Source organism: Dama dama, chromosome 20 (assembly GCF_033118175.1).
Source record: "Dama dama isolate Ldn47 chromosome 20, ASM3311817v1, whole genome shotgun sequence".
Classification (NCBI taxonomy): Eukaryota; Metazoa; Chordata; class Mammalia; order Artiodactyla; family Cervidae; genus Dama; species Dama dama.
In genome coordinates this window covers 96,003,327-96,025,305 of record NC_083700.1, presented here as the reverse complement: position 1 = coordinate 96,025,305, position 21,979 = coordinate 96,003,327, and the positions used below count along the sequence as shown (strand labels likewise).

The 21,979-nt window shown below is 39.9% G+C and overlaps 1 protein-coding gene across 1 annotated transcript in view; it reads left to right on the top strand.

Moving 5' to 3' along the window:
* Positions 1 to 21,025, top strand: part of LOC133040324 (cytochrome P450 4X1) — a 42,599-nt gene extending 21,574 nt beyond the window's left edge. The window contains exons 4-12 of the mRNA XM_061120048.1: positions 747 to 874; positions 3,828 to 3,955; positions 4,041 to 4,195; positions 11,372 to 11,478; positions 12,122 to 12,309; positions 17,114 to 17,247; positions 18,637 to 18,701; positions 19,507 to 19,586; positions 20,407 to 21,025. Of these exons, the coding sequence (XP_060976031.1) occupies positions 747 to 874; positions 3,828 to 3,955; positions 4,041 to 4,195; positions 11,372 to 11,478; positions 12,122 to 12,309; positions 17,114 to 17,247; positions 18,637 to 18,701; positions 19,507 to 19,586; positions 20,407 to 20,575 (1,154 nt within the window). The 3' untranslated portion in view covers positions 20,576 to 21,025. The remainder of the gene's footprint in view (positions 1 to 746; positions 875 to 3,827; positions 3,956 to 4,040; positions 4,196 to 11,371; positions 11,479 to 12,121; positions 12,310 to 17,113; positions 17,248 to 18,636; positions 18,702 to 19,506; positions 19,587 to 20,406) is intronic.
* Positions 21,026 to 21,979: the final 954 nt, after the last annotated feature.

Below are 21,979 nucleotides of genomic sequence, written 5' to 3'. Positions count from 1 at the left end.
TTTAGTGTAATGGCTGGCATTGTATCAGTGTTGGAGCATGTATCTATTGCAAGCCTGGCATGTTATAAGCACGCAATGAATGACGGCAATTGTATATTAATAAACTTTAAGGTCCTTTTAAAGCCAAATCTTCACCTCTCTGGTAACAGAAGATTATGAGGCCTTAGGTTTGATGAGTATTTTCACTTTGTATCACTTACAGATGTGAAGCACAGACCAACACTGAAGGACAGGATAGCCGAAGACAGACTTAAACCTCTTATCTAGTTGCTTGTGAATTTTGTGTTCAGACAGCAGTTTATGGATTGGTTTGGAATAGAGAGGAGATAAATATTTGTTGTGCCTTTACTGGGACCAAGCTAGGCGCCTTATGTATATGCCTTTATTTAATCTGCACAGTGACCCAGTGAAGTAGGTATTTATTATCACAGTTTCTCATTGAGAAAACCAAACTCCAGGGAGGTTACATGACTTAATTCCTACCAGGTGGTAACTGGTGATTTCAGGGTTAGCATGCTTATCCGGCTTCAAAACTCAGGGTCTTTCTTACAGTGCTAAATACATCCATCCCAGGTGTAAGCATCAAAACTCACTTCATCCTTAATGTGCGAGCACTCCTTTGCCATTCCACTGTGTCCCCACTGTCAGTGTACCAACGGGCACTCCATGATGTCTGTGTTCCCCAGCTGTCCTTCCCCATCTCACCTAATAAAATGGCATGTGGTTTTTGCCTTTTATCTCTCAAGGAAAAGGACTAGTGAATTTGGATGGACCCAAATGGTTTCAGCACCGTCGCCTACTAACTCCTGGATTCCATTTTAATACCTTGAAATCGTTTGTTGAGGTGATGGCTCAATCTGTGAACATCATGCTGGTAAGTGAAGGGATAAAAGTGCTCTGGCATGTTGCAAAATGCTACAGTGAATGTATCAGAGATCTGTTTAGTGGGTAGTGAGAGTCAAATGGGGATGATTTCTAGAAATTAGCCAGTGTACAAGTACCCACCGAGCAATGAGTGTCCGTGTAAGCCTTTGCTGTTGCTCTTTGGATGATAAAAGAAGATGAAGATCTGGTCATCCATCTTAGGTATATTTTGAGATCTTATGGCAGTAAACCAAGTACCAAGTGGTAAGATTCAGATGATAAGTGCTGTGGTGACAAGTAAGGAAACTGGAAGCAGCTATATTAGCTTCAGATTGAGAGGAGACTCAAATTTACTATGAAATATGAGCTGGACTTGAACATGTGGATAACATGGATGAGGGCATTTTAGGCACAATGAGTTAGCAGGAGTAAAAGTTGGAAGGTTGGAATAGACTTGCCTGAAGGTCATAAAGGACCTAGAAAGAATGTGTCTACATTGAAGTCGCAGATGTGAGTTTCCTCTTGCAGGTAGTGGAGTATCATTAGGAGCTGACCTGTGCTCTTCCAAAGGGGCAGAAGGATGTTGCAGAATATTCCTGTGGGTGGTCCCTGATTTATAAATGAGTTCCATTCCAAAATTCCCCTTGTACATGGCATATTTTTGATTTTTAAATTGTGCACACTTGAAGATAAGACAAGTAATTCATTAATACAGTTTCATCATAATGCTTCAAACACCACAAACAGAGCCAAAGTTGCCCTCCACCTACATCTGCAAACCTATCCCTTTCCCAAAAGAGAACCACTGTTGCTACCTGGTTGGCTGGGTCCTCAGCCAAACTCATAAAAGCAGATTTAACCTGAAATTGACTGGGATTGTGATGAAAATGTCCACTGTGCTTTCTCAAGGCAGAAGCCTAGAAGTACAGGCTAGAGAGGAAGGGGGCATGCTTTCTAAGTCTGGTGCTGTGCAGTTTTATGCACAATTGCAAATCAGCCTGTGGTGATATTTGAGTTTATCAACAGTTTGATGAACCATTTCTATCTTTCTTGCTTCTCAGTTGCATATTTCCCCAAGACTCCTCTTACAGCCCCTCCCCTGCTGAATTGTTGCAAAGTATCTCCGGAGAGCCTCTTTTGTTCTCATTTCTTCTAGACTCCCTTTTTTCGGTATTCCTGTAGCTTTCATCTTCTTTTATTTATTTTTATAGAATTCTCATTGAAATATAATTGATTAACAATATTGTATTAGCAAGCTCAGTTTTTGTACTCAGTAAAACTTACATGATCCTCAGTCATGTCTGACTCTTTGCAGCCCCCTGGACTCTAGCCCTCCAGGCTTCTCTGTCCGTGGACTTTTCCAGGTAAGAATCCTGGAATGGGTCGCCATTTCCTACTGCAGTGAGTCTTCCCACCCCAGGGATCCAACCCATGTCTCTTGCATCTCCTGCATTGGCAGGTGGATTCTTTACCACTAGTGCCACCTGGGAAGCCCTCAGGATGAAAGCAACTGACTAAACAATTGACACTTGGGTAAAAGATTTTTTTAAATTTCTTTGCCTTTTTTTCTGTGGCCTCCAAATCCTTAGCACCCAGCTGTAGGCATGGGTGCTCAACAAATCGAGCTTGATCTAAACTTAAAACATGTAGATTTATTTGTGTTTTTTACACAAAGAATGCTTATTATCATGAATACATTTTCAGCAGGGAACTCTGAGACAGTTTAAGGCATAAACATCTTGGGTAGTGGAAGTGGGTCATTTGGGGGCAGAAGTAGAGTGAACACAGGCAGTGCTTGGCTGAGAGCCACCTCCCAGCAGCTGCTCCTATTCACTGCTTACCTCTGTTCCCCACTTCTAAATCCAAAAAATTTATTTTTAATTCCTAGTTTATTGTTAAGTGTAGCTATAATGGTTAAGAGTAGTGATAGGTGAGGTATCTAGCAATCTGGGGACTGAAGAAGGAGGAAGCCCTGGGGAGAACCCTTGTTATTATGGGTCTTGTGTGAGATGATCTCTTTTACTGGAACCCTGATCTGTTCTAAAACAAGAGTGGTGATAATAATTGGAAGGCCAAAGATACTTACCTCAGCCATTTACCAGATACCTGGTTTGTTCCATGCTTTTTCTCATTTGGCTGGGTGCGTTTTTCCCTTCCTCATGCCAAGTAAGCACTTGGCTTATTTATGTGAAAATTAGTAAACAGAAATCTCATTTAAAAAGGAGTCAGGAGGCCAGAAAGGGGAGCTCTCGCATCCTACCACTAGAGGTCAATTGCAGACCCAATCGGAAGAAACCTACCTCTGCATGTCCAACAGGAAGAAGGCTACTACTTTACCCTCCAGCAAAAGAAAAGAAGAATTCCTCCTTACCCACAACAGCCTGGTTAATGAGACTATCACAACTTGGACAATGAAAAACCACTGCACTCTAATTTCCCAGTTTCCTTCAATGGACTCTTTGTTTATAACAGCTCCCCCCAACTCCCCCTTCTCCTCTATAACTGTTCCTGTCCTTAGTTCTCCTGACTTGCCCAGGGGACTCAGTGGTGAAGAATCCACCTGCAATGCAAGAGATGCAGGAGACACGGGTTTGATCCCTGAAGTCAGGAAGATCCCCTGGAGGAGGAAATGGCAACCCACTCCAGTATTCTTGCATGGGAAATCTCATGGACAGAGGAGCCTGGTGGGCTACAGCCCATGGGGTCACAAAGAGTTGGCCACAACTGAGCACGCACGCACCATGATTGCATGTCGTGAGTTTCAGTTTTTTGCTGTGCGTAAATAAACCCATTTTACTGGAGAAATAAGGGGCAGCTATTTCAGGTTAACATTTACCTATATGACCTTCGACCCCTGCTAAGTCAGAATTGTCTCTGTCACATGGTAAGAGAAGCGTCAGGGAGAAGCCTTCAGATAAAAGCATTTTGATGATGATGATGTTGATCTTGACTTCCTGTGCCAGGATAAGTGGGAGAAGATTTGTGGCTCTCAGGATACACTTATGGATATCTATGAGCACATCGACTTGATGACCCTGGACGTACTCATGAAATGTATTTTCAGCTGGGAAACCAACTGCCAAACAGACGGGTCAGTTACAGGAAGGGGAAAAAAAAAGCCTCGTTCGCATTATCTAAGTCATTTACTGACATATTTTCTCCACTCTCTCTTCTAGCTCCCATGAAGATTATGTAAAAGCCACAAGTGATGGCAGCAATATCCTTATGCAACGCGTGTACAATTTCTTTTATCACTATGACCTAATTTTCAAATTAAGCCCTCTGGGCCACCGCTTGCGGGAGGTAAACAAGATGTTGCATCAGCATACAGGTATTTCTTGAGTTTGGATTGTCCAAGTCCATACACTGTCATAGTTGTATTGTATCTCTCTAGAGGAACAGTTCTCAGTGTGAAAAGAGAAAGAATTCTGTCTTAATGGAGGTTTTATAGGAACACTGCTGAAATGAAACAATTCGTGTACAAGAGTGTGCTACATCCACAGTAATAGTCTTACCTGAATTTTTCTACATAGATGAAAGTGAAAGTCACTCGGTCGTGTCCGACCCTTTGCGACCTCACGGACTATACAGTCCATGGAATTCTCCAGGCCAGAATACTGGAGTGGGTAGCCTTTCCTTTCTCCAGGGGATCTTCCCAACTCAGGGATTGAACCCAGGTCTCCCACATTGTGGGCGGATTCTTCACCAGCCACAAGAGAAGCCCTTTCTATATATGACACCATCTTTATTATATGCAGTTTTTATTAATACAAAGGTAACGTAGCAAGTGGGCACTTAACACTTTATGGCATACATGGCATGGCTTTTTGCATAGTGATTGTCATAGTAATGGCAGGCTAAAAATATTCAGGCAACATAGGAATAAATGGAGGAAGAGAGTAAACATGGACATATGTCCGAAGAAAGGACCCCCTGGGGGCCTGTCCAATGGGTATAAAGCAGTTATGCACGATGAATAAGTTCTAAAGATCTGCTGTACAACGGTACCTCTAGTGAACAATATTGTGCACTTAAAGTAGGGAGATCTTGTTAAGCATTCTTACCCCAATAAAAAAATAAAAGAAGCTTCATTCGAAAATAAATAGTTTTAGCAAAACATAAACGTAAAAGTTGAAATCGATGAAGTTTTTAAGCCATTCAACACTACTTTTCATGAACACCAAAAGAGAGAATATTTATCAGGCCATTAATTAATCCTTCCTCAGCTCCACCACTGAGTAGCAGTATGACTTTGGGCAAGTTACTGCTCTGTCTCAGGGTTATCTGTAAAATGAAGACTGAAAAAAAAAAAATCTATCTCATTGTTTTGTGATGATGATTAAATATGTTAATATATGTAAAGCACTTAAGACAGTGCCTGGAACTGAATAAATGTTAAATATAAAATATATTTGTTCCAAGAAACTTGCAGCACACACCTACACATGCATACATATGGACACACACAAATATAGATATTATAAGGACATACAGATAAGCAGATTAGAAATCATCTAATATACAAATGGGCTTTCTTTATAGCAGTAGTTATCAAACTTGTTTGTATCATGGCCCACACCAAAAATATTAATATTTAATATTGGAGGAAACAGGAGTGGATTTGGAGGCATCTACACAGAACTTAGTGAAAAAGATTATTCACGTTCTCTTGCTATTGCATAATTATGATGAAAAAACAAAATGCAGAACCTTAGGGGGAAATTAAATGTTAAATTGGTCAAAAATAAAAACTTTTCAAATTTCAAATTTTTCAATTAGTCAAATTTATTCATATTTTCTTTTACTGCGTCTAGATTTTGAGTGATAGTCAAAAGCCTTCCCCTATTCCAGAATACCTCAACTATGGCACTAATGACATTTGGGGCTAGCTAAGTCTTTGTTATCCAGACAGTGAGACGCTGTCCAGCGCATTGTAGGATGTTTAGCTGCATCCCTGACATATACCCACTTGATGATAGTAGGACTCTTGATAGAGTTGCTCTAATATTTCCAAATGATTATCCAATTGTCCCATTACCATTTATTAAAAAGTTCCATCTTTTCCAGTCAGTTTGAGGTAACCACTTTTATCATATTCTAATGTACTTGGACCTATTTCTTCACTTTCTTTTCTATCCGTTGGTCTATCTGTGTGCTAAATCACACTGAATCAATTAAAGAGACTTTGTAGTATGTTTTTTTAATTAATAAGGTAGTTTTCAGGGGGTTTTAGGCTTATAGAAAAATTGAGCAGAAAGCACAGAGTTCCCAATATTGCTACTTCTTCACCACCCCTATATACATACTTTCCCTCATTAACATCTTGCATAACTATGGTGTATTTCTTATAACCGGTGAGCCATTATTATTTTACATACATATTTATTTATGTTTGGCTGCACTGAGTCTTCACGGCTGCACATGGGCTTTCTCTAGTTGTGGCCAGCAGGGGCTACTCTCTACTTGTGCTCCGTGGGCTTCTCATTGCAGTGCCTTCTCTGGTTGAGAAGCACAAGGTCTAGGCACATGGGCTTCAGTAGTTGCGGCACTTAGGCTCTGTAGTTGTGGCTGGTGGTGTCCAGAGCACAGGGCCAGCGGTTGTGGCACGTGGGCTTAGCTGGCCTCTGGCATGTGGGATTTTTCTGGACCAGTGGTGTCCCCTGTGTTGCAAGGCAGATTCTGAACCACTGGGCCACCAGGGAAGCCCTCTTGAGCCCCTTATTATTAACTAAAGTCCATAGTTTAGGGTTCACTCTTTATGTGTACACTCTCTGGATTTTGACAAATATGTAATGATATGTTTCCACCATTACAGTATCATACAGCAGAGTTTCACTGCCCTTAAAATTCCCCTGTGCTCCACCTACTTAGCCCTCCTTTCTTTGTGCCACACCCGTGGCAACCACTAATTTTTTTACTGTCTCTATAGTTTAGCCTCTTTCGTGTCATTAACTGGAATCACACTGTATGTAACCTTTTTAGATTGGTTTCTTTCACTTAGCAATATGCATTTAAAGTTCTTCCATGTATTTTCATGGCTTGATAGTGCATTTATTTTTATTGTTCAATTATATTTTATTGTGTGAGGGCTTCCCTTGTGGCTCAGCTGGTACAGAATCCGCCTGCAATGCGAGAGATCTGGGTTCGATCCTTGGGTTGGGAAGATCCCTGGAGAAGGGAAGGGCTACCCACTCCAGTATTCTGGCCTGGAGAATTCCATGGACTGTAAAGTCCACGGGGTCGCAAAGAGGTGGACACGACTGAGCGACTTTCACTTTCATTTATGAGTGTATCACAGTTTGTTTACCTATTAAAGGACATCTTAGTTGCTTACAAAAAGCAAAGTTTCGACAATTTTGAATAAAGCTTCTATAAACATTTGTGCACAGGTTTTTGTGTGAACTTAAGTTTTCAGCTCCTTTGGGTAAATACCAAGGAGGATGATTAGAGATGGAATGGCAAGGATAAGTTTAGTTTTGTAAGAATCCACCAAATTATCCTCCAAAATGTTCCCTTTATTGTAATGTCTTTATTTGGTTTTCATACCCACTGGGGTTCTTGGTCTTCCCCAAGCAATAGAAATTGACTAGAAGCCAGACAAGAAATTCAGTCAAGTCTTCATTGGGGCTCCCGGAGGGAGCAGAAACAAGTGACAAGCTCCCTTGCTTGGTCCCCAAGGCGGGTGGCTGAGCGTGTTTCTTACATGGGGTGACGATAGGAGTGTGTCCAGAGGTCTGGCTGGAAGGGTGGTTTAGGTGGTTTGCCCATCTTTTGTGTTGTTGAGTGCAGGGGGCTCTGCAGAGCACCCTGCTTTTTCTCCTGACACCCAGTTTTTGCTCCAGGTCCTTCAAAAACGGCAGGTGAGTTTTGGTTTTGTTTTTTCTTTTTTATATCTTTTGGTTCAGAGTTTGCCCTAACTGCACATGCACACAATAATTTTTAGTCCCATATAGTTTCTTCATATATGGTAGCTTGAGAAAAGATGTGTCCAGGTACAAGCTTTTCAGCCCTGCAGCAAAGGGTCCTAGTTCCCAGGCCTGTCTCAGTTTAGGAGTGAGAATAATGGCTGGTGTCATAAAATAAGTCAAGAAGTACTCCCTCTGCTTCTATTTTTCTGGAAGAGATTGTAGAGAATTGGCAGGATTTCTTTCCTAAATGTTTGGTAGAAATCACCAAGGAAATCAACTAGGTCTGGTCTGTTCTGGCTTGGAAGGTTATTAATTACTGACTCAAACTGTTTTATAGACAAAGGTCTATTCAGATTAGCTATTTCTCTTTTGACTTTTGGCGGATTGTGTCTTTCAGGAAATTGACCCATTTCAACCAGGTTATCAATTTGTAAGCATGGAGTTTTTCATAATATTTCTTTATTCTCTTTTTAATATCCATAGGATCAGAAGTGATGGCTCCTCTTATATCTCATAGTAGCAATTTTATCTTTTCTCTTTTCCTTAGTTAACCTGGCTAGAGATTTATCAACTTTATTCATCTTTTCTAAGAACCAACTTTTGGTTTCATTGATTTTGTCTCTTTATTTCTTATTTCAGTTTTATTGCTCTCTACTCAGATTTTTATTATTTCTTTTCCTTTAGTTAATTTGGACTTAATTTTTTTCTTCTTTTTTTGTTTCCCAAGGGAGAAGCTTAGATTATTGATTTTAGATCTTTCTTCTTTTCTGATAATTCTTTTAATGCTATACATTTCCCTTTAAGCACTGCTTTCACTGCATCTCACAATTTTGATTAGTTGTATTTGAATTTTCATTAATTCAAAATATTTTTTAAGTTTCTCTTGAGACTACTTCTATGACTCGTGTGTTATTTAGAAGTGTGTGGTTTACTTGCCAAATAATTTGGAGTTTTCCCATTATCTTTCCATTACTGATTTCTATTTCACTGTGGTTTGAAAGCATACATCCTATGAGTTCTATTTTTTAAAGTCTAGATTATGGTTTATGGCCCCAAATATGGTCTATGTTGGTCAGTGTTCTCATGTTGAATGAGATATTCTATAGTTGTCAAATAGATCCAGTTGACTGATGATATTGTTCAGTTCAACTATATCCTTGCTTGTTTTCTACCTGCTGGATCTGTCCATTATGATAGAGGGATATTGAAGTCTCCACCTATGATAGTAGATTTATTTATTTCTTCTTGAGTCCTATTACTTTTTGCCTCATGCATTTCGAGACTCTTTGTTAGGCACATGCACATTAAAGATCATTGTCTTCTTGGATAATTGACCCCTTTATCATTATGTAATGTTCTTCTTTATCCCTAATATTTTCTTTTCTCTGAAATCTCTTCCATTTGAAGCTAATATTGCTTCTCCAGCTTTCTTTTGATTAGTTAGCATGGTATATCTTTCTCTATCCTTTTACTTTTAATCTATGTATATCTTTTTGTATTTAAGGTGGGCTTGTAGACAACATGCAGTTGGATCTTGTTTTTTAGGTGCATTCTGACCTTCTTTGTCTTTTAATTGGTGTAGTAAACCTTTGATGTTTAAAGTGATTGTTGATATTTGTTGCTCGGTCACTCAGTCATGTCCGATTCTTTACACATGGACTCCAAGGACTCCAGCACACCAGGCTTCCCTGTCCTTCACTATGTCCCTGAACTTGCTCAGACTCATGTGCTTTGAGTCGGTGATGCCATCCAACCATCTTGTCCTCTGTCATCCCTTCTCCTCTTGCCTTCAGTCTTTCCTAGCATCAGGGTCTTTTCTAATGAGTTGGCTCTTTGCATCAGGTGGCCAAAGTATTGGAGCTTCAGCTTCAGCATCAGTCGTTCCAGTGAATATTCAGGATTAATTTCCTTTAGGATTGAATAGTTTAATTTCCTTGCAGTCCAAGGGACTCTCAAGAGTCTTCTCCAACACCAGAGTTAAAACGTACCAATTCCTTGGCACACAGCCTTCTTTATGGTCCAATTCTCACATGACTACTGGAAAAACCATTGCTTTGACTATACGGGCCTTTGTTGGCAAAGTAATGTCCCTGCTTTTTAACATGCTGTCTAGGTTTGTCATAGCTTTTCTTCCAAGGAACAACTGTCTTTCAATTTCATGGCTGCGGTCACCATCTGCATTGATTTTGGAGCTCAAGAAAATAAAGTCTGTCACTGTTTCCATTATTTCCCCATCTGTTTGCCATGAAGTGATGGGACCAGATGCCATGATCTTAGTTCTTTGGATGTTGAGTTTTAAGCCAGGTTTTTCCCTCCCTACTCCTCCTATTTTTAGTAGCATTATTTTCACTTTTAATGCTTATGTGTTACCCTTTTGTCCACATCTTTATGCTTATTTTATTCTGATATCTAGAATTAAATCTTTGAAAGGCCCACCTCAGCTATTTTAATAAAGTTTTTCCAGTAATTTCTTGGTTGGATGAAACTCATCCCCTATCGATTCCTCAAGATGGGCTTCATGAGCAAAGCATTTTCTGAGTTCATATAAGTTTCTAACAGTTTTTTGGTAGACTTGATCCATGAAGGATCGTTTTCCTGGATAAAATTTTTGCCTCACACTTTGTTTCCTTGAGTGTTTCCTATATACTCTAACCTTGTCTTGGTTTTTCTTATTGTTCTTGAGAAGTATGATGCTAGCTTAATTTGTCATCATTAAAAGTCATTTGATATTTTTGTCTAGAATCTCTGAGAATTTCCTTTTCTCTGCCTTTCATGTCAAGTAGTTTTATTAAGGTGTATATATATATATATATATATGTATATGTATATATATAGGAATTGGTTATTCTGTTCCAATTTTTCCAGGCATAGTATGAACCCTTTAATATGTAGATTTAATTTTTCTCTTATTCCCAGAAAGTTTTCTTGGATTATAACTTTAAACATTCTGTTCCATATTTTTTTTTCCTTTCAGCCCTTTCAGTTATATATAGGTAGGCATTTCTTTGCTGGTCTTTTTCTTTTCATTCCATTTCATGTGATAATTTTTCCATGAAAATGAAAGATTAGACTGAGAAAGAAAAGAATGATTGGTTACTTGCACCTACATTTTTTTATTATTTTAATTATATTGCCTACTGAGTTATATAAAGTATATTTTTGTCTGTTGTGTTTGTCTTTGGAACTTTGAACAAAAGTTGTCATTTGATGGTAAAATACACATCTGCATAAATTAAGTATTACTCAGTCATGTCTGACTCTTTGTGACCCCATGGACTGTAGCCCACCAGGCTCCTCTATGGGATTCTCCAGGCAAGAATACTGGAGTGGGTAGCCGTCCCTTCTCTAGGGGAGATCTTCCTGACCCAGGGATCTGACCTGGGTCTCCTGCATTGCAGGTGGATTCTTTAACATCTGAGCCACCAAGGAAGCCCCCCTGCATATATTAAATCTATTTAAATTAATGTACTCACTCTAACTTCAGGTAATTAGGCAAGATTTGAAACTATCCGGGGGGGTCATGGCTTGTTGTGTGATTTATTTTACTTTGATTGACTTTTCTGTCACTTTGGCAATGGGGAATATTTATTCTACCCTAGACAGGCTAATCAAGGATAGAAGGAATTCTCCCAAGGATGAGAATAAGCAGGCTAACACCCAGAAGAGGAAGTACCAGGACTTACTGGATATTCTCCTTTCTGCTCAGGTAAGTCTTTCAAATTCTGAGCCTACTCATGTATCTAGTTAATTGTGTGGATAGTTAGATGAGAGGGAGGACAGAAAACAAAAACCAAAATCTTTCAAATTCTGAGCCTACTTGTGTATCTAGTTAATTGTGTGAGTAGTTAGATGAGTGGGAGGATGGAAGACAAAAGCAAAACTGATCAACTAAATTTAACAGTACTTTTGAACTGATGGTTGGTGCTGTACAGTTTGGATTAAAAACTGAATTCTACAATTCTGTCACTAGAGGGAGTCAGATAAGACTAAATTTTTTACAAATTCAGCAGGATTTGCTGATTATCATAAAGATACATGGTAGTTCAGGGAAACACGGGAAAGTGAATCACAGGTTAAGCTGATAAAACAATGAGGAAGAGATGCTGAAAAGTCTGGATAAATCTGACAAAATGATTGCAGGAACTCACTGCGGGGCCTGCTTTTCTTATCTGTCTTTGGTTCTCCTTTATGCTCTGGACAAAGCATGACTCTATATATTTGTTAAACTGAATAAAAATGAAAACTCTTATTTGATAGCCAGTTTTTCCCCCTAAAACCATTATTTTGATTGGGGCTTCAAACATCTGTAAACTGACACTGCATAAAAATATCTCTACTATTCTTTCTAGGCTGAAAATGATAGCTTCACAGATTCAGACGTTTGGTCCGAGGTAAACACATTCATGTTGGCAGGGCATGACTCTGTATCAGCAGGCATTTCCTGCCTCCTCTACCAGCTAGCTCGGCACCCTGAGCATCAGGAGAGATGCCGGGAGGAGATCAGAGCCATCCTGGGGGATGGGTCTTCCATTACCTGGTAAGATCTGCATCCATAAACATTTCCTCCTTGTTTTCCTCCTGGGATTTTGCTTTATTCTTTCCTCTTGGTGATCATAGTGTTTCATGTACATCCATACATATGTATGTAGAAGAGGCAGGCTACTATTCTGTTTTTCTAAAGGGCAAAAATTATCCCTTTTTCTTTTATAGTCACTTATCTGTAAGTTTTCTATTTCATTGTTTTTTAGTCAGTGTGTGTGTAAAAGGTCCTATTTCTTTCTTTCTCTCAGGCCCTGGTGCTTTGGAAATAGGGATATGATCTCCCTAGATTTGCATCCACAGCTTGAATGGTAGGACTCAAGTGAGGCTGTGTTTCTGAAAGACCTGAGAGAACATCTGTATTTCTAAGCCTCATTGAGACGGTCTCTCCCATCCCCTGTTCACTTCTCAGGATGGACTTTGGACTTAGAACAAAGCAACAAACATTCTCAGTCCATATTTGCCAAACTCAAGTACAGTGTGTACCATTTAAGTGCTGGAAGTGCAACTGAAAGTCACTCAGTCGTGTCCAGCTCTTTGTGACCCCATGGACTATACAGGCCAGAATACCGTGGGTAGCTATTCTCTTCTCCAGGGGATCTTCCCAGCCCAGCGATCAAACTCAGGTCTCCCACATTGCAGGCAGATTCTTTACCAGCTGAGCCACCGGGGAAGCTTTAGGTACTGAGGCACTATAAAAAGGTGCCAGATTTGATGTGGGTTCTGCCCTCAATGAGCTCATGTTCTAGTACAGAAGACTGGTCCCCATATATATATATATATTTTTTTTTTAATTGTAAAAAATATTTATTTCTTTCTTTTTGGCTATGCTAGGTCTTCTTTGCTATTCACGGACTTTCTGTAGAAGCGAGCAGGGGATGCTCTCCATTGGGCTGCGCTGACTTCGGTAGTTGCTGCTCGCAGGATCTAGAGCACTGGCTCAGTCGTTGTGACGCACATGGGCTTATGAAATCTTCCATATCCATGGCATATGGAATCTTCCTAAACCAGGGATCAAACCTGTGTCCCCTGCGTTGGCAGGCAGATGCTTATCCACAGCACCACCAGGGAAGTCTGATCCCCATATAGTTGATCGCAGTATAACATGGTGAGGATAAGGAGAGAGATTCACATTAGTGACCACAGAGATTTAGAAGACCAGAACCTAATCTGGCATGGGAGGCTCAGGAAGACTTATTGGGAGATCGGACATTTAAGCTGCCTCTTACACGATGGGTAGGAGTTAGTCAGGTGGAAAACTTCGACTCCATTTGGCTAGACTTTGAGCACATCTTTCTGTTAGTGAAGCCCAGGTTACAGATTTGCTCCTCAGACATACTGTTTGCCAGGAAAATGCAGCCATTGTATTTGTTTTGTTGGTCAAAGAAAGAGATGCTAACAACCCAGGCCAGTGACTAGAGGGAAAACACCATGTTTCAAATGCAAAAGTTAGCTCAATTAGAACATTTGTAAAGGAAAATATGAATTGATATAGGTATAGCAGAGATCTCACTTTTTATAATGAAATACTAGTCATTTCCTACCATAAGTCAAAGGTCTAATCTACATAGCACCAGATGCAGTGTTGACTAATAAGTTTTCATTCACTCACTGAATTTAGAAACAGTGTATATCACTTCCAAATATTAATCAGATATTTTAACCTCAATTAGGGTAGATGTATATACACAACTCAAATATTGGCCTTCTTATTCTTGTTTGGCCTATGTGAAATATGAAAACTATAAGGAAATCTTTGCCAGGTGATACAACAAACTCCAGAGGATCTGTTTGCTACCATTTATTTTAATGAGAGAAATGGCAACCATATTATAGAGAATAAAAAATGGCCTTTCATTACATTTAATGAAATTTGTACAGAACAGTCCAAAAATTTATAATTCTAATAAAGCCACACGGCAAAGAGCAAATTTCTAAAAAAGTTAGAAAGTTGTTCAGCATCTCCATTTGCCTGCTTGTCAACCTATTTCTGCATTGGGTTAAAAGGCCTCTCATCTTTTTGCACCAGGACTGAGACGGACAACATTATCTTTCTTAAGTATGAAAAGTGCTCGGTTAAGCAGAATTCCTCTTCTTATTCCGAGCTCGAGGAGGCAAGTGTTCAAAATTAAAATTTCACATTAATGAATGGCCAAAGCCTGCATTCAAAATAAATAATCAGAGAAATAAATAAAAACACCTGAAGCAAAAAGACCAAATGTACACTGTCATTTTACGGAACCAACCTGACTATCTATGATCAAATAAAAAATTTACTCTTCTCCCACTGATACTTCAAACTTGTGTGAGCAAGTACTTTTCATGACTGGGGTGAAACTGTGAGTGAATCTCATAGTGTTTCCATCCATTTAAATCACAAGAGCAGTCTCATTTCAATGATTAAGCTGTCTGGTCCAGTGTAATAATAAAAACTTCAAATTGTTATCCACTTGGAGCTTCTCCATCTATTTCAGCTCAGTACTTCGCTGGGTCTGGAAGCCAGAGTGAGTGAAGCAGTTGTCAGTTCAATTCAGTTCAGTTGCTTAGTCATGTCTGACTCTTTGTGACTCCATGGACTGCAGCACACCAGGCCTCACTGTCCATCACCAATTCCCAGAGCTTGCTCAAACTCATGTCCATCGAGTCAGTGATGCCATCCAACCATCTCATCCTCTGTCATTCCCTTCTCCTCCTGACTTCCTTCTTTCCCAGCATCAGGGTCTTTTCCAATGAGTGAGTTCTTCGCATCAGGTGGCCAGAGTATTGGAGTTTCAGCTTCAGCATCAGTCCTTCCAATGAATATTCAAGACTGATTTCCTTTAGGATGGGCTGGTTGGATCTCCTTGCAGTTCAAGGGACTCTTAAGAGTCTTCTCCAACATCATAGTTTAAAAGTGTCAATTCTTCAGCACTCAGCTTTCTTTACAGTCCTACTCTCACATCCATACATGACTATTGGAAAAACCATAGCTTTGACTAGACAGACTTTTGTTGGCAAAGTAATGTCTCTGCTTTTTAATATGCTGTCTCCGTTGATCATAACTTTTCTTCCAAGGAGCAAGAGTCTTTTAATTTCATGGCTGCAGTCACCCTCTGCAGTGATTTTGTAGCCCAAGGAAATAAAGAGGCGGTTGTGGTTGGCTTCTGCTCACTGACCCTTCTAGAAATGGTCCTGGGAGGGAGAAAGGATGAGGAGAAGGCAGCTGGTACTGTTGCCATCTTGCCCTTTAAACGTGGTGCTTCCTTTAACTCTCAGTGAGGTTTTTAGAGATTCTCTCACTGGGACTTTATGATGATGATTCACGAGGCAAAGAAATTCTTGTCCTTCGAGTGTCCTTCAAGCTGGTTCAGAAGCTCTCCCTCTTGCTGGTTCACTGGCCCATAGGACTCACTATAGGGTTATTGCCTTGTCCCTGCTCCTTTCCCTGCCTCTCTGTCTGTTGTGAGTCATGGCCTTTCCTATTAGTTCTGTTCTTCCCAGCCTCTACGGAGCACATGTCAGAGCATCTACTGTTATCTTCTTTAATCCCCTCTTTGCTAAATATGAAGGGAACCCCCCTCCAGCATTCTCCACAGCACTCCAGCATTCCAGCAGTTCTTTGGAAGGATCTTTTTTCCCTCTCAAAACTTGGAGGCCTCCTCTCTTCATTCCTTAGCCATTCCTTGATTTATATGATGAGCTAAGTGTTGCAAAACATTTTCAGAAATCTTCTCAGCAAATCCTTTACCAGTAGTTCAGTGCTTCACTTTATTATGAGGCTATTTGGGGTTTTTTCCAAGTAGAGTTGATTTATAATGTTGTGTTAGTTTCTGGTGTACAACAAAGGGACTTTACTTTTTAATATTCTTCCCCTCACTTAACCCCTGTGGTAACCGTAACTTTGTTTTCTTTGATGATGCTAGTGGTAAAGAACCCACCTGTCAGTGCAGGAAAGGTAAACAGACGCGGGTTTGATCCCTGTGTCAGGAAGATGCCATGGAGGTGGGCACAGCTACCCACTGCAGTGTTCTTGCCTGGAGAATCCCTTGGACAGAGGAGCCTGTTGGGTCACAGTCCATAGGGTCGCAAAGAATGGGACACGACTTAGCACACACAATCATAAATTTGTTTTCTTTGACTGTGAGTCTGTTTCTGTTTTGCAAATAAGTTCATTTATGTCACATTTTAAATTTCACATGTAAATGATATCATATATATGTCTTTCTCTTTCTGACTTACTTCACTGAGCGTGATAATCTCTAGATCCATCCATGTTGCTGCAAATGACATTGTTTCATTCTTTTTATGACTGAGCAGTTTTCCATTGTGTATATATAGCACATCTTCTTTATCCATTCATCTGTTGATGGATATTTAGGTTGCTTCCATATCTTGGCTCTTGTCAATAATGCTGCTATGAACACTGGGGTGCATATATCTTTTCAAATAAGAGTTTTCTCCAGATATATACCCAGGAGCGAGATTGCAAGATCATATGGTGGCTCTGTTTTCAGTTCTTTGAGGAACCTCCATACTGTTTGCCACAGTGGCTATGCCAGTTTGCATTCCCACCATCAGTGTAGGAGGTTCCCTCCCTTTTCTCCACATTCGTGGTGAGGATGTGTGGCACCTGTGTTGTTCCTTGTCCTCTGGGACCTCAGCTGATCCTGAGGCAGAAAGTGTTCCTTTTTAACATTCTGTTACAGAAACCAATGGGTAAAAGAACTTTGACCAGGAGCAAAGGTTGAATAGAAAAATATGTCAGTATTTACAAACTGAATATGGAGTCTGAGTTCCCTGTGTTCCCTCTCTTGTACTCACAGGGACCAACTGAGTGAGATGTCATACACCACAATGTGCATTAAGGAGTCACTCCGCTTGGCACCTCCAGCTGTGGCCACTTCCAGAGAGCTCACCAAGCCCATGACCTTTCCAGATGGACGCTCTTTGCCTGCAGGTCTTTGCATTCTTTTCCTAAGCAGTTTCTAAAGACCACTGACTCCTGGGGACCACAGTGAAAAAGACCAGAGGGATTCTCAACTCTTGGAAGAGTCAAAAGACAAACCTCAGGATAGCTGGCTTAGGGTTGGGCACCTGTTAAGTTCTCAGTGGGTAATGCCTTGACCAGATGTGGGTTTCTGAGACTTTCCTAAAGGCCCATAGTCATTTGAAGCAAAGCTATGAACAGAACCTTTATCACCAGAATCCCAACTCAGGGTTTCTTCTGTTATGGGACATTGTTTCTAAGCTAATCCTGGCTTGGCTGCATTTGAGACCAGGCAAGACTTCATGGGAGGTGAACACTTTTATCTTTATCTAGAAGACCCAGAGAGTGTCTTTGTCTTCATCATCATAGTAATATTACTCTAGTAAGTATGCAGCACTTAAAAGTTTACATAGAGCCTTCCAATAGATTATCTCATCTTTTTCACCTTGGAACATGCTCTTAGCAGACGCTTATATGTGTTTTGCAGTTTACAGAGCACTTTCAGATGCTTTTGGTATAGCCAAAACCCACTGGGGGATCCCAAAGTGCATTGAGCAGAGCTAGAACTTGCTCAGAGGTTCCACGTCTGGAGCCCAGTGCTCTTCAGAACAACACAAGTACCTGAGCAGGGCAAGTGGGAGGCAGAGAGATCACATGAGAAACCCTCCACTTAATCTGCTTCTGTGTTCAATTAACTCTTGCCCTGAGGATCAAGCCAACAGGATTGCTTGTATCAGTACCAACAGCCTGTCACTTACTGTCCCTTTGTTGACAGATCTAGAATTACTTTACCAAAATCATTTCTGACAACCAAATAATCCTCAAATTATCTCACCTCTGTCTTTTTTCCTTTTTTGTTTTTTAAATTTTATTTTTGTTTCTTCTGTCTTTTTAAAAATCCTCATACTACATGAACATTTGCCAAAATTCCCTACTTCCATTTTATGACCTGCACCAACAGAAACTTGTCGTTGGATCTGCACAGTGGAGGTACAATCTTGTTCCTAAATGTACCTAAGCTGTTGTGTCTGGATACTTTATAGTCCATAAATAGATATATAAACAATGTCTAGGGATAGCGGAAAACATAAACACAGGCTATCATTTTGACATGATACCAAGAGCTCCTTAAGAGAGAATCAGGTGTTAAATAGATCATTGATTTGAAAACTAAGATGCCACCGAACCCCATCTTTTTATGGGTCCTTCACTGCTGGCATCAGCTATCACAGCCCGCAGAACTCTGCCAGGAACTAAGTCTTTCCTTGCAAAAAGAAAAGTGTTACTGAAGAGCTGTATAAAAGGAGCTTACAACTTGCTCTTTTTTCTGCAATCTCTTTTATTTCCTTCCTTTCTCAGGAATGACCGTGGTTCTCAGTATCTGGGGTCTCCACCACAACCCTGCCGTCTGGGAAGACCCAGAGGTATGACTGTCCCACTCTCCAGATTTCCTTTCAATGCCTTTTATTGGTCAAACCCAACAGGAAAGCCCGTAGGTCAGTTTGGAACCCAGAGCAAGGTAGGAAAGGGAGGAGAAAGGATCTGAAGAGGCAAAAAGAAGTTTTGTAGCACACCTGAGTCTCTTGAAACTCCAAACACAATGTGTGCAGACACTTCCTTTTTTATATGCTGCTAGTTTCAAACGTGTTATGTGTAATGGGAAGTTGGACAACTGATCACGTAGGTCATCTTGGCTTGACTTCTAAGTAGATGCACTCGTACCTTCAAAGTGAAAATACTACCACCAGTCATGGTATTTCTGCTTTCCTCTTGCCTAGTCTGGGTAGCAGACTAATCACCTGGGAGACCAGACAAGGTCGGCAGGTCTAGAGTTGTGCTGTCCAGGGTTTAGTGCAGTTCCGTTCAGTCACTCAGTCGTATCTCACTCTTGGTAGCTACTAACCACATGTGGTGTGGAGCACTTGAAATGTGGCTGGTTAGAACTGAGATGTGCTGGGAAAGTAAAATTTTGCAGCTGTAGTACAAAAAATAGGAAATATTTTCTTGAAGTAATTATGTATATGAATTCATGTTGGAATGATCAGATTTTCTGTTAAATACATTATTTTATAAAATTCATTACCTCTTGTAAAAATGTGGACACCAGAACATTTGAAACTACATATGTGGTGCATGGATATTTCTGTTGATCAGTGCTAAGCAGTAGCTTCAGAAATGTGTTAATGGTGGTGTTTTGGGGATGGTCGTGGGGTTACCCTCTCATTTCAGGTCTTTGACCCCTTGAGGTTCTCCCAGGAAAACAATAAAAGACACTCCCATGCCTACTTACCATTCTCAACTGGACCAAGGTGAGGACTATTTGAAGTTTTTAAAAACACACACAAATGTTTACTTGGGAACAGCCTTCTCTCTTCAGCCCCCCAGCTCTATAAGTTCTTCTATAGAAACTTATCTTCTCACCTGACCATGAGGCAGATCTTAGTGCCTGTTTGAGCCACTGAAAGGGTCAATTAGTTTCACGAAGAGCAACACCCTTTGCTATGGCATCCTATACAGCCATGGCTCAGAAGGCTAAACAGCAAGGCAAGCTGTTGCTCACGGGTTCGATGCAGGTTCACTCCCAATAAAGATGAGATGATTCTTTTTCAGAAAAACAGTTATTTCATCTTTTATTTCATCTTTATATTAGAATCTTAAATTGTAAGACACTTGAAATATGCATCATGATGGTTCGATATATGCTGTGAGAAGATTCCTTCCCATGTAGTTCATTAACATATTCTTCAGCTCACATACCTGTCCTTTTTTGTGTGTGAGAGCACATTTAAGTTCTTCTTTCTTAGCAAATTTCAGTTCTACAATACAGTGTGTTACCAACTATGGTCATCATGTTTTATTATACATTAGAACTTCACGGTGGGTGGGGGTGAGGAGGGGAGGAACAATTCTGTGAGCAGCTCCAAGTGCCGCCTTGTTTTGGAAGGGAGTCAACTTGAATCTTCCAGCTCACATTCTTTCAGGGAACAAGGTAAGTCCAAAGTCCAAAAGCTGGTATGGAATTTCATGTGAAAATGTATTGTTAACATCAGACTTGTTTTTCTAGTATCTTATTAAAGAGTCAGAAGGAGTGTCAGTTCTTCAAGTCTCTCTTTCTCCTGGTGTCTGCAGGAACTGCATCGGGCAGAATTTTGCCATGGCTGAGATGAAAGTGATCGTTGCCTTGATTCTGCTCCGCTTCAAGATGACAGCAGAGCCCACCAAGCCTCCTGTCTTCATGCCCTATATTTTCATCAAACCCCAGAATGGGGTCTACTTGCACCTGAAGAAACTTCCCTAATGTTAGAGCCTAGGATATGATGATTATACACATTTTGTGTTAAAGTTAAATTACAGCTTAAGGTCCAGGAAAATAGAGAGTAATCAAAGTATGGTAACATAGAGTGTCACCTAGATCTGTTTCTGTATGATTCAGAGATCTTCTCATCTTTTCTGTTTGGTTTTGGTTATTACTAATGCCAAAAATCAGGAGTTTTGTAAGTGGCTCCCGTCTATTTTCTGCTGTTTGAAAATCTCTTTCAGAATTGCACTCATAATAGATGACTGTATGCTCATGATAAAAGATTTACAACACTAGAAAAGCTATGGAGTAAGAAGTAAAATTCTCATTTCACATAGCCCCACCTCCCTGCCCAATCCTACTGCTTCTCCGAAAAACAGAATAGTTTGGGATGCATTCTTTCAGACTTTTTCCTGTACATTTCATATATGCATATGTATGTACGTGTTCTTATCTATGGGATCATATCCATATTGTTCTTGCTTTTTTCACTCAATAAAATACATCTCATTTCTAATCATGACTTCATGAAATTCTGTCATGTGAATATACTATAATTTTTTTAGCTCCTATTATTGGAGATGTCATTTTTAGTTTTCAAAACATGCTTATTGGCCATTTATATTTATCTTTGTTTTGTTCTCTGTGATGTATATGTCATCTGTTTATTTCTCTATGAAGTTATCTTTTTCTTACTGATTCATGTAAGTTCTTTACATATTGTGGATAATAATCCTTGATTATAACTTTTCTTTGTAATTTTCCCCCCATTCTTTTGCTTTTTGAAAATTGCATTTATGGTGTCTCTTATCATATGGGACTTCTACATTTTCATGAAGTAAGATATGTAAACTTTTCTTTATGGTCTGTGGGATTTGAGTCTGGGATAAGAAGGGTTTTGTTTGGAATATTATCAAGATATTCTACATAGTTTCCTGATGCTAACAACTCTTGTGAAGCCTGAACAGGAATTTCTTAATGATTTCGAGATTCACCACTTATTTGATGTATAAGTGCCAAATATTTGATACATATGAGATACTCAGTGGATTAATAGACATGGTCCCTGCCTTCATGGAGTTTCTATTCTAAAGTGGAAAATGGTTACCAAGTAGATAAATACAAATTGTATTAATACTGAGTGCCATGAAAGACATGAGTAGGCTGAGCTAGACAGTAGTCCAGTGGAACTTACTTTTTTTCACTTAAGTATAGTTGATTTACAATGTTGTGCCAATCTCTGCTGTATCAGCTTTACACATATATACATTATTTTTAAAATTATTTTCCCAGGTTTATCCCAGGAAAATGAAATGAAAGTTGCTCAGGCATGTCCAACTCTTTGTGACCCCATGGACTATACAGTCCATGGAATTCTTCAGGCAAGAATAGTGGAGTGGGTAG